At 50.2% G+C, this 14,798-nt stretch overlaps 1 protein-coding gene across 2 annotated transcripts in view; it reads left to right on the top strand.

Annotated features, from left to right (window-relative positions):
* The window catches only part of LOC146869453 (E3 ubiquitin-protein ligase TRIM39-like), a 123,253-nt gene that overhangs the window by 46,799 nt on the left and 61,656 nt on the right, over positions 1–14,798 (top strand). For both annotated transcript variants that reach the window (XM_085599856.1, XM_085599855.1), the window contains one exon: positions 8,319–8,549. In XM_085599856.1, the coding sequence (XP_085455982.1) occupies positions 8,319–8,549 (231 nt within the window). The remainder of the gene's footprint in view (positions 1–8,318; positions 8,550–14,798) is intronic.

Below are 14,798 nucleotides of genomic sequence, written 5' to 3'. Positions count from 1 at the left end.
CACATTAATCTGACAATGCATACAATTACTTCTATTACATATATCTGTACATATAGAAGCCATTTTTTGTAAACTCTTTCTCAAAATATATTTTTGGTTAACAAGCTAAACAAGCATTTGCAATGCAATAGGTCTCGCATTTACGCGAGTTTCAGCTATTGGCATTGTAAATGACAATGCCTTTTATTTATGTTTTGGTTTTTAAAGCATAAAATAAAAGGCATTGTCATTTACAATGCCAATAGCTTAAACTTATGTAAATGCGAGACCTATTGCATTGCAAATGTTCGTTTAACAAGGACTTAAACTTCAGTACCAAGGGGAGTCCTGTCCCATCCTCACTCACTTTAGTGTCTGGATCTCCAACCTCAAGACACAGGAATGCAGCCAATGCACTTCCATTGTCTTTGGAAGCTGTATCCACCCTCCATCTAAACCAGAGGGATACAAAATGGATGCCACTGGCCCCAATACTTGGACTCTCACCATACACTGATTTCTATTACCACACGTGCTGCACATCCACCATACGTACATGCACTGGAAATGCACACGAAAGGTTAGTGCAAGTGTCTCGAACTCTTCTAAAGCAGTACAGGAGACTGAACTCTCTTTGGACACGGAAAGAGGTCTGGACATAACTAATGATCCACAAAACTTGGGATGCTACGACCACCACATTAGGTGGCTCACTCAGGACATGAGAAGTAGTGTTATCTTGGTTATGAGTGCACGCCTGACGTGCTTCTCCAGGTCACCAAACAGGTTCTGAAACTCACATTCCCAAAGATAGGCCTAGGATTCTGTGCACGTGTTATATTAGCAGGATTACTCAGCCGCACAAAAGGCACACCGACCTCTACCTTCAAACCAGTGACTCTGCACGAGAGCACAACCCTCTACAGGTATACTAGTAGCACATCACAGAAGAACAATCCTTCACAGATATACTAGTGGCACAGCACAGGGACGCAGCCCCCTACCTGTATAGTAGTGACAGCGCAGGAGATCAACCCTCCACCTCTATACCAGTGACGCAGAACACGAGCACAACCCTCTAACTTAGTACTAGTGACACATGCAGGACAGAACCCTGTATCGATATACTAGCGACAGCACAGAAGCACAACACTCTAGCTGTATACTTGTGGCGCACCACAGGAGCGCACCCCTTTAACGGTATACTAGTGACACTGCCCAGGAGCGCAACCGTCTACCTTTCTACTGGTGAAACAGCACAGGAGGCCAATCCTCTACCTTTATACCAGTGGCATAGCACAGGGGCACAACCCTCAACCTGTATACTAGTGGCACAGCACAGGAGCAGCACAAGAGCAAAACCCTCTACCTGTATACTAGTGACACAGCACAGGAGCAGCACAAGAGCAAAACCCTCTACCTGTATACTAGTGACACAGCACAGGGGCACAACCCTCAACCTGTATACTAGTGGCACAGCACAGGAGCAGCACAAGAGCAAAACCCTCTACCTGTATACTAGTGACACTGCACAGGAGCAGCACAAGAGCAAACCCCTCTACCTGTATACTAGTGGCACAGCACAGGAGCAGCACAAGAGCAAAACCCTCTACCTGTATACTAGTGACACAGCACAGGAGCAGCACAAGAGCAACACCCTCTACCTGTATACTAGTGACACAGCACAGGAGCAGCACAAGAGCAAAACCCTCTACCTGTATACTAGTGACACAGCACAGGAGCAGCACAGGGGCACAGCCCTCTACCTGTATACTAGTGGCACAGCACAGGAGCAGCACAAGAGCAAAACCCTCTACCTGTATACTAGTGGCACAGCACAGGAGCAGCACAAGAGCAAAACCCTCTACCTGTATACTAGTGGCACAGCACAGGAGCAGCACGAGAGCAAACCCCTCTACCTGTATACTAGTGGCACAGCACAGGAGCAGCACAAGAGCAAACCCCTCTACCTGTATACTAGTGACACAGCACAGGAGCAGCACAAGAGCAAACCCCTCTACCTGTATACTAGTGACACAGCACAGGAGCAGCACAAGAGCAAAACCCTCTACCTGTATACTAGTGACAAATGCAAAAACAACAGTTGATGGACAGAATGCAGAGCAATGTCGTACATTCACCCCAGTACAGAGATCTGGGCCTAAATCCATCATTTTTTTGCTCACCATGCCATTCCAGTTTGAATCCAGCCATATGCAAATCAGTCTTGACCCTGTGCCTCATGGGAACAGCCCAGCCCGAACTGCCAAGCCAGGTCCTCCCTGGACTGGAAACAAGCATCCTAGGACCGGTTTCAGGGTTTCACCCCACTTCAGCCAGGATAGCTTGATTCCAGTGGCATGGAGAGCACGGGACCCACGTCTGGGCACACCCGTCCCACTCGGAGTGACAAATGCAAAAAAAACAGTTGATGGACAGAATACAGAACAATGTCATACATTCACCCCAGTACAGAGATCTGAGCCTAAACCCAGCCATATGCAAATCAGTCTTGACCCTGTGCCTCATGGGAACAGTCTAGCCCTAACTGCCAAGCCAGGTCCTTCCTGGACTGGAAACAAGCATCCTAGGACCGGTTTCAGGGTTTCACCCCTCTTCAGCCAGGATAGCTTGATTCCAGTGACATGGAGAGTACGGGACCCACGTCTGGGCATACCCATTCCACTCGGGGTGACAAATGCAAAAACAACAGTTGATGGACCGAATGCAGAACAATGTCATACATTCACCCCAGTACAGAGATCTGGGCCTAAATCTATCGTTTTTTGCTCACCATGCCATTCCAGTTTGAACCCAGCCATATGTAAATCAGTCTTGACCCTGTGCCTCATGGGAACAGTCCAGCCTGAACTGCCAAGCTAGGTCCTCCCTGGACTGGAAACAAGCATCCTAGGACCAGTTTCAGGGTCTCACCCCTCTTCAGCCAGGATAGATCTTTTGACTGGGGAATAATGTTTGCATTGTCAGCATTCCGTCCATCATTTGTTTGCTGTAACACTTTTCGCCCTAAGTGGGATAGGTATGCCCAGACGTGGGTCCCTTGCTCACTGTGCCACTGAATTCAAGCTAGCCTGGCTGAAAAAGGGTGACATATGAAACCAGTCCCAGGATGTTTGTTTCCGGTCCAGGGAGGACCTGGCCTGGCAGTTCAGTCTGGACTGTTCCCATGGGGCACAGGGTCAAGACTGATTTGCATATGGCTGGGTCCAAACGGGTGGCGTAGTGGGCAAAAGAACAATGGATTTAACCCAGATCTTTTGACTGGGGGAGAATGTTTGCATTGTCAGCATTCCGTCCATCATTTGTTTGCTGTATATTGGTGACAGCACAGAAGCACAAACCTCTACCTATATACTAGTGACACATACAGGAGCACAACCGTCCACCTGTATACTAGTGACATACACAGGAGCATGACCCTCTACCTGTATATTAGTGACACAGCATAAGAGCACATCCCTCTACTCTGTATACGAGTGACACAGCACAGGAGCATAAATGTCTACCTGTGTACTAGTGACACATACCCGAGCACAACAGTCTACCTGTATATCAGTGACACAGCACAAGAGCACAATACTATACCTGTATACTAGCGACGTAGCACAGAAGCTCAAACCTCTACCTGTATAGTAGTGAAACATGCAGGAGGACAACTCGCTACCTGTATACGAGTGGCACAGCAGAGGAGCGCAACCCTCTACCTGTATATTAGTGACACAGCAGAGGAGCGCAATCCTCTACCTTTATACTAATGACACATCACAGGAGTACAACCCTATACTAGTGACAGCAAGAGAGAACAACCTTCTACCTCTATAATAGTGACACAGCACAGAAGCACAAACGTCTACCTGTAAACTAGTGACTTATACAGGAGCACAACCACCCACCTGTGTACTAGTGACATACACAGGAGCACAACCTTCAACCTGTATCCTAGTAACACAGCACAACCTTCTACCTGTTTACTATTGACAGAGAACAGGAGCACAACCCTCTACTTGTATACTGACACATACAGGACACAACCCTCTATCAATATACTAGTAACATGGCACAGAAGCACATCCCTCAACCTGTTTACTAGTGAGACAGCACAGGAGCACAACCTTCCACCTGTATACTAGGGACTTACAAGAGCACAACGCTCTGTCTGTATACTAGTGACAGCACAGAGGCACAACACTCTACCTGTATACTAGTGGCACACCACAGGAGCACACCCCTTTAACTGTATACTAGTGGCACCGCTCAGGAGCACAACCACCTTCTTTATACTAGTGAGACAGCACCGGAGCACAACCCTCTGCGTTTATACTAGTGGCATAGCACAGTAGCACAACACTCTACTTGTATACAAGTGACACAGCACAGGAGCAACAAAAAAAACAGCACAGAGGCACAAAGCTCTACCTGTATACTAGTGACACATACAGGAGCTCAACCCTCTACCTGTATATTAGTGACACATCACATGAGCACCAGCAGAACCCTCCACCTGTATACTACTGACACAGCACAGGAGCATAAACCTCTTCCTGTGTACTAGTGACACATACAGGGTCAAAACAGTCTACTTGTATATTAGTGACACAGCACAATAGCACACTATTCTTCCTGTATACTTGTGACACAGCACAGGAGCACACACCTATACCTGTATACTAGTGAAACATACAAGAGTGCAACCCTCTACCTGTATATTAGTGACAAAGCACAGGAGCACACTCCTCTACCCATAAAGAGGTGACACAGCAGAGAAGCACAACCCTCTACCTGTATACTAGTGACACATCACAGGAGTACAACCCTCTAACTGTATACTACTGACATCAAGGAAGAACAACTTTCTACCTCTATACTAGTGACACAGCACAGAAGCACAAACCTCTACCTGTAAACTAGTGACATATACAGGAGCACGACCGTCCACCTGTATACTAGTGACATAACAAGAGTACAACCCTCTACCTGTATGCTAGTGACACAAAGGAGGAGCACAGCCCTCTAATTGTGTACTAGTGCCACAGCACAGGAGCACAACTGTCAACCTGTGTAGTGGCACAGCAGTCCAATCCCCCACCTGAATACTAATGACACCACAGGATCGCAACCCTCCACCTGCATATTAGTGAAACATTACAGGAACACTAACCTCCACCTGAATACTAGTGAAATATCGCATAAGTGTAAGCCTTCACCTGTGACCTGGTGAAACACAGCAGTGTAACCCTCCACCTATGTACTAGTGACACATACAGGAGAAAAAATCATCCACCTGTATACTTGCGACATAGCATAGGAGCACAAACCTACACCTGTATATTAATGACACAGCACATGAGCGCAACCCTCCATCTGTACACTGGTGGCACATCACAGGAGCTCCACCCTCTACTTGTATATTAGTTGCACAGCACGGGACTAAACACCTCTACCTCTATTCTAATTGCACATCTCAGGAACACAGCCCTTTACCTGTCTTCTAGTGAAACATCACAGGAGCACAACCTTCTACCTGTATACTAGTAATACACCACAGGAGTGTAACCCTCCACCTGTAAACTAGTGGCACAACACAGAAGCAGGATCCCCTACCTGTATACTACTGACATCTATAGGAGCTCAAACTTCCACCTATATACTAGTGACATATACTGGAGCACAACCCTCTGCCTGTATTCTAGATGCACACCATAGGAGCACAACCTGTATAGTATTGACACATCACAGGAGCATGACAAAGCACATGAGCATACCTTTCTTATCTGTACACAGAGGGGAGCACTACCTTCCACCTGTATACTAGTGACACATTACAGATGTGCAGTCCTCTACCAGTATACTAGTGACACAGCATAGGAGATCTTTCACTAGTATACAGGTGGAGGGTTGTTCTCTTGTACAATGCCACTAGTATGGAGGTGGAGGGTTGTGCTCCTGTGATCTATCACTAGTATGCAGCTAGAAGGTTGTGATCCTGTGCTGTGTCAATAGTACACTGGTAGTGTGCTGTGTTCCTCTGATATGTCACGAGTATTCAAGTAGAGGGCTGTGCTGCTGTGTCGTGTTACTAGTATACAGGTTTAGGGTTGTGCTGCTGTGCTGCATCAATACTGTACAAATAGGGGGTTGTGCTCCTGTAATGTGCTACAGTGAGACAAACCTCACATGATAACACACAGGCTCCTGCTCTAAGCCACAGAGTGACGTACCTCACCTGATAACACACAGGCTCCTAGCTACAGTGTGACGTACCTCACCTGATAACACACAGGCTCCTGCTCTAAGCTACAGTGTGACGTACCTCACCTGATAACACACAGGCTCCTGCTCTAAGCCACAGTTTGACGTACCCCACCTGATAACACACAGGCTCCTATCTTGGGATAGGACAAGTTTTCTAATCATCCTCCTCACCCATCTTGTATAGGAATTGCTGAATTACTGACAGAAACCAGTGCAGTAACATTGATTTATCTGGTAGTTCTCCATTCAATAACAGAATATGCATCATTTTTTTATGATTCTGAACGGGAAATAACCACACCAGTGATTCCTCCTCACTCTGAATGGGCGCCTTAGTAGGACACACCCTCTGCGTCTCCTTCTGAGCAAACATTTCCAGTGTCCTGGCAGGACAGGGGCAGCCTGCACACCACCTACATCCTCTCTTTCATCCCAAGGGTTCAAACTTCCTGCCCCCCCTCATTTACATTCTATTGTGCCAGTCATATCCACTCACACTTGACTTCAGCCAGTCACTTCACTTCTTCACTTCATAAGGCTTTATTCGGAGCTTAAAAACAAGTCCATAAAAGCAAAACAAATAAACAACAAATACAGTAAACATAACCATAATAAAATAGCAAAACAGATTACATGATTAAAACATTTAAAAAGTTAAAAAAGCATACTGGGCCTTGCTTTGATAGCTAGTAGGAGGAAGGTGGCAGTAAAAAAGCAAACATCAGGATATGGTTTAAAAAGCAACTTCATAGCGTCTTGTATATTCCTGACTCCATATTTTAACAGTATAGGCTTGAGGTAGGCTTGACGAATATAACCGTATAGATTGCACAGTAAAAGAAAGTGCATGGTGCTTTGAACTGATACATTATCACATGGGCAGGGGCCAACCGGGTGTTTTTTGATACACGGGTAGGCCACCAAAGGGTGCACTATCCCGAACCTTAATCTGGTAATAACGTACCGGTGGGAGGGTCGGGTGACTAGACTTAGATAAGGCTGAAATCCCTCTGTTTCACAGAATCTGTCATAAAACATACATGTACTTAAGTTACTGCTAGTCCTTTCCCGCTTCTCTGACTTAAAATTCATAAAAAACGACTTTACCATTTCTTTGGGCAGACTAGAAGGGGCGTAACAATCATCTTTAAGATTAATACCGTAAATTTCCAGATAACAGTTTAAAACAAATTTAATCCAGGGGATCTTTAGGTGGCCGTCAGTGGAGAGACAATCTCCAATAATTGCTCTATTTAAGGAGGTCTCTTCCTTTAACCAAACTGAGCGCCACAGCATTAAAGGCCTTATTGTTAATAGGTCAGAGAGATGAAAAATACCTAGTTCCCTGTGGGCCAAATCATTGGTAGCTGATTTCGGCAAACACAGGAGCCTTTTAAGGAAGAGGTTTTCCTCCACTTGCAAGTTCCCTGCCTTGGTGTGCCCCCACACCCCGGCTCCATAAAGGACCACCGAGAGGCATCTCATTTGGAAAATATTTAGCATATCTTTAATCCTTCTGTCTCCAATATTGGTAGCAAATTTAAACACCTCATGGGAGCTTTTCGCCATCTTGGCCTGGACACAGTTGATCTCTCTGGTCCAACCGCCCGTTTTAGAAAAGGTGATGCCAAGGTAATTAAAAGACTCCACTGTTAGCACCTTGTGGCCATCAATAAAAAAGGCATGGGGTTTTTTACATCCCACACCACATTCCATAATAAAGGTTTTGGAATTGTTCAGCCAGTCTCCACTCAGCCTGTCTCTGGGTCTTTGACTGTCTCTGCCTGTGGTGGGTTCGCTTCCTTGCACTTTCTTCATGGATCTAACTTCTCTGCAGCCTCACAAATTCTGACCTCCCCACAGTTCTTGAGGTGTCTGAGGACAGGGGGAGGGCAGGAGTGGGAGAAGGATGTAAGACAGTAAAAGTGAAGGTAGTAAAAGGCTGCAGTTCAGAAATTGGGAGAAGCACGCTAGTGTTCTGATTTTTTAAAGTAGCTATCAACCCATCCACCCTCCCCCTGAACTTTTTAATATCTAACCAGCTTTTGTGTCTTTGCTCACGACAGGACAAGTTAAGAACTGAGAAGAATAAAATTGAATCTGGGTTTGAAAAACTGCGGCAGCTCCTGAAAGAACACGAGCAAACACTTTGTGAAAAACTGGAGGAGATGGAGAAGAAAATCACCATGGTAGAAAATGGAAAAATCACCAATTTGTCCAATCAAATCACCTCTCTCAACGCCCTGATAACAGTAATAGAAAAGAAGTGTGAGGCGCCAGCGTGGGAACTCCTGAAGGTGAGATATCAATCAATCAATCAATCAATCAATCTACTTGGATTTGTAGAGCACGGCTAATCACCCGTGAGGGTGTCCAGGCACTGGGCTCTTGCTGGGATCAGTTGAAAAGCCAGGTCTCGATTCCTTTTCTGAAATGAGTGAGATAGGATGATGTTCGGAGGTGCAGGGGAAGGTCGACCCAGGACTTTCCAGTGAGGTAGGAGAAGGAACATCCTCCACTGTTGCTTCGGCGGATGTGGAGAGTGTGAGTGAGGGCGAGGGAGGTGAAGGACAGGTGTCTGGAGGGTTGGTGGAGGTTCAGGCGTTGGTTGATGTATGCTGGTCCTTGGTCGTGGACGGCCTTATAGGCGTCGGTCAACATCTTGAATTGGCATCTTTTACGGATGGGAAGCCAGTGGAGGTTCCTGGGGTGGGAGGGATGTGAGGTCCAGGATGAGTCTGGCAGTTGAGTTCTGTACCATCTGGAATCCATTCAGGAGTTGGATGATGAGTCCTGCATAGAACGGGTTGTCGTAGCCCAGCCAGCTGGTGATTAGAACTTGAGTGACAGCTTACCTGGTGTTGATTGGGAGCCATCTGAAGATCTTTTGGAGCATGTGGTGGGTGAGGAATCAGACGGAGGAAACTGCATTGATCTGGTCTTTCATGGTGAGTTTGCTGTCCAGGATGATGCTGAGGTTGCGTGTGTGGTCTGTCGGTGTGGGTGTGCGTCTGAGTTAGGAAGGTCATCGGGTGTCGTTCCACAGGAAGGTGTTATTCCCAGAATATCAGCCCTTCCTTCTTATCCGTGTTGAGCTTCAGGCAGTTGGTCGTCATCCAGTCGGTGGCGCTCGTCATGCAGTTGTGGGAGTTGGCCCTGGTGGTGGGATGGTTTTCTGTGAGCGAGAGGATGGGCACCGTCTGTGTAGGATATGACGTTGAGGCCGTGGGTTCTGATGATGTCGGCCAAAGTCGTCATGTACGTGTTGAACAGGGTGGGGCTGACTTGAGCAGCCTTGAAGGACGTCGCAGATTATGCTCTTGGGTTCCGAAGCGGAGGGTGGTTGTCACCACCTGTTTCTAGAGAAAGTTTCAAATCCACTGGCGCCGCACTAGCAATGCAGCTGATGCACTTCTGTTTCTAGAGAAAGCTTCACATCCACAGGCGCCAAACTAGCTAAGCAGCTGATGCACTTCTGTTTCCAGAGAAAGCTTCACATCCACAGGTGCCGCATTAGCAATGCAGCTGATGCACTTCTGTTTCTAGAGAAAGCTTCACATCCACAGGCGCCACACTAGCAAAGCAGCTGGTGCACTTCTGTTTCAAGAGACAGCTTCACATCCACAGGCGCCGCATTAGCAATGCAGCTGATGCACTTCTGTTTCTATAGAAAGCTTCACATCCACAGGCGCCACACTAGCAATGCAGCTGATGCACTTCTGTTTCTAGAGAAAGCTTCACATCCACAGGCGCAACACTAGCAAAGCAGCTGGTGCACTTCTGTTTCTAGAGACAGTTCACATCCACAGGCGCCGCATTAGCAATGCAGCTGATGCACTTCTGTTTCTAGAGAAAGCTTCACATGCACAGGCGCCGCACTAGCAAAGCAGCTGATGCACTTCTGTTTCTATAGAAAGCTTCACATTCACAGGTGCCGCACTAGCAAAGCAGCTGATGCACTTCTGTTTCTAGAGAAAGCTTCACATCCACAGGCGCCACACTAGCAAAGCAGCTGATGCACTTCTGTTTCAAGAGAAAGCTTCACATCCACAGGCGCCGCACTAGCAAAGCAGCTGGTGCACTTCTGTTTCTAGAGACAGCTTTACATCCACAGGCTCCGCATTAGCAATGCAGCTGATGCACTTCTGTTTCTATAGAAAGCTTCACATCCACAGGCGCCGCACTAGCAATGCAGCTGATGCACTTCTGTTTCTAGAGAAAGCTTCACATCCACAGGTGCCGCACTAGCAAAGCAGATTATGCACTTCTGTTTCTATAGAAAGCTTCACATCCACAGGCGCCGCACTAGCAATGCAGCTGATGCACTTCTGTTTCTAGAGAAAGCTTCACATACACAGGCGCCGCACTAGCAAAGCATCTGATGCACTTCTGTTTCTAGAGAAAGCTTCACATCCACAGGCGCCGCACTAGCAAAGCAGCTGATGCACTTCTGTTTCTATAGAAAGCTTCACATCCACAGGTGCCGCACTAGCAAAGCAGCTGATGAACTTCTGTTTCTAGAGAAAGCTTCACATCCACAGGCGCCGCATTAGCAATGCAGCTGATGCACTTCTGTTTCTAGAGAAAGGTTCACATCCACAGGCGCCAAACTAGCAAAGCAGCTGATGCACTTCTGTTTCAAGAGAAAGCTTCACATCCACAGGCGCCGCACTAGCAAAGCAGCTGGTGCACTTCTGTTTCTAGAGACAGCTTTACATCCACAGGCTCCGCATTAGCAATGCAGCTGATGCACTTCTGTTTCTATAGAAAGCTTCACATCCACAGGCGCCGCACTAGCAATGCAGCTGATGCACTTCTGTTTCTAGAGAAAGCTTCACATCCACAGGCTCCGCATTAGCAATGCAGCTGATGCACTTCTGTTTCTATAGAAAGCTTCACATCCACAGGCGCCGCACTAGCAATGCAGCTGATGCACTTCTGTTTCTAGAGAAAGCTTCACATACACAGGCGCCGCACTAGCAAAGCATCTGATGCACTTCTGTTTCTAGAGAAAGCTTCACATCCACAGGCGCCGCACTAGCAAAGCAGCTGATGCACTTCTGTTTCTATAGAAAGCTTCACATCCACAGGTGCCGCACTAGCAAAGCAGCTGATGAACTTCTGTTTCTAGAGAAAGCTTCACATCCACAGGCGCCGCATTAGCAATGCAGCTGATGCACTTCTGTTTCTAGAGAAAGCTTCATATCCACAGGCGCCAAACTAGCAAAGCAGATGATGCATGTTGGAAGGCGTTCCCCGGGGAGGCTGCGGAATGGGTTCCTGACCACCCTCTGGCCCACCTTTCCCAGAATTAGGCCGAGCAAGAGCAGGGAGGCCCTTCCTGGAAGGGTCTCGCACCTAGCATCGCACGCGCTGCGCTTACTCTCTCTTCGGATAGAGGGACACCACACAGTAGTTCGTTATAAGGCAATAAGCTTTTATCGGTAGTTGTCAGGGATCTTTATGATCCGGCCGGCAGGTGCAGAATTAATGCCACAAGCGGCAGCGATCTTGTGATGATGGGAAAAGGGGTAGCGGGACAGTCTTTCAATCAGTGTCTCTGCGAGGTATCCGGCGCACAGCTCTCAATCCTCGAGCTGAGGGGATGTTGCTTCTCTCGGCGATCTCTGCCGATTCTCTTGGAGGAGCGGGCCGCGAGTCACTCAGCAGGCACCGGAGAGTCGTAGTTCAGGGAGCCGCGACGGCGTCAGCAGGGCTCAGATGGTTCAGCGTTCGGGGAGCCGCGACGGCATCAGCAGGGCTCAGATGGTTCAGAATTCGAGGAGCCGCGACGGCGTCAGCAGGGCTCAGATGGTTCAGGATTCGAGGAGCCGCGACGGCGTCAGCAGGGCTCAGATGGTTCAGCGTTCGGGGAGCCGCGACGGCGTCAGCAGGGCTCAGATGGTTCAGAATTCGAGGAGCCCCGACGGCGTCAGCAGGGCTCAGATGGTTCAGGATTCGAGGAGCCGCGACGGCGTCAGCAGGGCTCAGATGGTTCAGCGTTCGGGGAGCCGCGACGGCGTCAGCAGGGCTCAGATGGTTCAGAATTCGAGGAGCCGCGACGGCGTCAGCAGGGCTCAGGTGGTTTCAGAGTTCGGATAGCGTTTCTTCTGTTCGGTGAGCGATCGAGCCGCGACCAGGTCCGCAGGCTCTCGTCAGTCCAGGTCTTCTCTGCCTCTCGTCCCTTCAGCACCCCTTGTTATACTCCCCCTCCTCTTTGAAGATCGGAGTCCTCGCGGAGAGGGGTCTCGTGCCTGGGGGGCGATGTGTCGGGGTTTCCTGTCGCTCAGCCCCTTGATCTGTTCAGATGTGTCCGGGAGGGACCCCAGACGCCCAGCAGGAGAGGCGCCCGCTCACCGGGGGCCTGGTGGCCGATCGAAACCTCCCTCGGGGAAGAGTCCAGAGGTGTCACAGAGTCGGCGCCTCTCGGTCTGGTTTGGGGGGGGGGTTTGTTCTCCCTCGGCCGGGCATGCGTGTTGGGGATCTGGTCGGCCCTCGGGATGTTGGTCCACGGAGGCCGGAAGGCCGTGCCCACGAGGTTCGGCGTGTTTGTAGTGTGACTTGCTGGTCGGGAGGGCCCACGCCACGAGGCCGGTCTCACACGTGCCCACCCCAGCTGAAAGGTGGGGAGAACTACCCATCCACTTGGGAGTTCTCCTCGCTGAAGCGGAAGAATCGGGACAGACCGTCCGCGTTGGCGTGGTCAGTCCCGGGGCGATGTTCCACAGTGAAATCCATCCCCTGGAGAGAGATGGACCAGCGTAGCAGCTTGGGGTTTTCCCCTCGCATCTGCATCAACCACCGCAGGGGTCGATGATCTGTTTGCACTCGGAAGTGTGTTCCGAACAGGTAGGGCCGTAGCTTTTTGAGAGCCCAGACTACGGCAAACGTCTCACGTTCAATCGTGCTCCACCGCTGTTCCCGGGGCAGTAACCTTCGGCTGATGAAGGCTATGGGCTGATCTATGCCTTTGTCGTCGTATTGTGAGAGGACTGCCCCGATGCCGTGTTCCGAGGCGTCCATCTGGACCACAAACTCCTGGGCGTAGTCGGGTGCTTTGAGTACTGGAGCCGCGCACATTGCGGCCTTTAGGGTGTCGAACGCCTTCTGGCAGGCGGGAGTCCAGTGTATTTTCTTGGGGTGTTTTTTGGAGGTTAGTTCTGTGAGAGGGCCTGCGATGCTGCCATAGTTTTTAATGAACTTTCGGTAGTAGCCGGTGAGGCCCAGGAAGGCTCGGACTTCCGTTTGGGTTGTAGGGGGTTCCCAGGACAAGATGGCGTCGATCTTCAGCTGGAGGGGGGCGACCTGCCCACTCCCCACCTGGTGCCCCAGATAAGTTACGGAGCCGTGCCCAATTTGACATTTGCTAGCTTTGATGGTGAGGCCGGCCCGGCGTAGAGCCAGCAGGACTTGACGGAGGTGCTGGAGGTGCTCGGTCCATTGGGAGCTGAAGACCGCTATGTCGTCAAGGTATGCTGCGCTGAACCCCTCTAGTCCGGCCAGGACCCTGTTCACCAGCCGCTGGAAGGTGGCCGGGGCATTTTTCATTCCGAACGGCATCACCCTAAAGCGGTAGTGCCCATCCGGGGTGGAGAAGGCGGAGCGCTCCTTGGCTCCCTCGGTGAGGGCAATCTGCCAGTACCCACTGGTCAGGTCGAAGGTGCTGAGGTAGCAGGCGGCCCCAAGGCGGTCAATGAGTTCGTCGGCACGGGGGATAGGGTGAGCGTCTGCTCGGGTGACCGCATTGAGGCCTCGGTAGTCCACGCAGAATCTCAGCTCGGGGGCAACACCCGGGGTAGTCGCTTTCGGAACCAGGACTACCGGGCTGGCCCAGGGGCTGTCGGAGTGTTCAATCACCCCAAGGTCTAACATCTTTGCCACCTCGGTCTGGATGCAGGTCCGGACCCGATCAGGGACCCGGTAGGCTCGATGTCTCACTGGCGGGCTGTCTCCGGTGTCCACGTCGTGGACACACCAGCTGGTGACCCCGGGGGTCAGGGAGAAGAGATCCGCGAACTGCCCAAGTAGCTGGCGGCAGTCGTCGGTCTGTTGGGCTGTGAGGGCGGTTGACAGTCTCACTCCCTCCACGGATCCATCGGTTTCCTTCGCCCCCAGGGGGTCTGGGAGGGGCTCGGTGTCTTCTTCGGTCCCATCGTCGGTGGCCAGGAGTAGACTTAATTCGGTCCGCACAAAGTGGGGCTTGAGGCGGTTCACGTGGAGAACCCGGAGGGGGTTCCGCGGGGACTGCACATCGATGAGATAGGTTCTTCCGCTCGATCACCTTGAAGGGCCCAGTCCATTTATCTTGGAGAGCGCAGGGTCTCACCGGGGCCATGACCCAGACTTGTTGGCCCGGCTGAAACTCGACCAGCGTAGCATTCTGGTCATACCAGTGCTTCATCTCTTCTTGACTGGCCTCGAGGTTTGCTTCTGCGAGTTCCCTGAATTTTCGGGTCTGGTTGCGGAGCGCCAGGATGTATCGGAACACGTCTGGAGGGGTCCCCCGGGAGGTTGCTTCCCACCCCTCCTTGACCAGGCTCAGGGGT

The sequence above is a fragment of the Triturus cristatus genome, chromosome 1_1 (assembly GCF_964204655.1).
Source record: "Triturus cristatus chromosome 1_1, aTriCri1.1, whole genome shotgun sequence".
NCBI lineage: Eukaryota > Metazoa > Chordata > Amphibia > Caudata > Salamandridae > Triturus > Triturus cristatus.
This window is presented reverse-complemented; position numbering and strand designations above follow the sequence as displayed.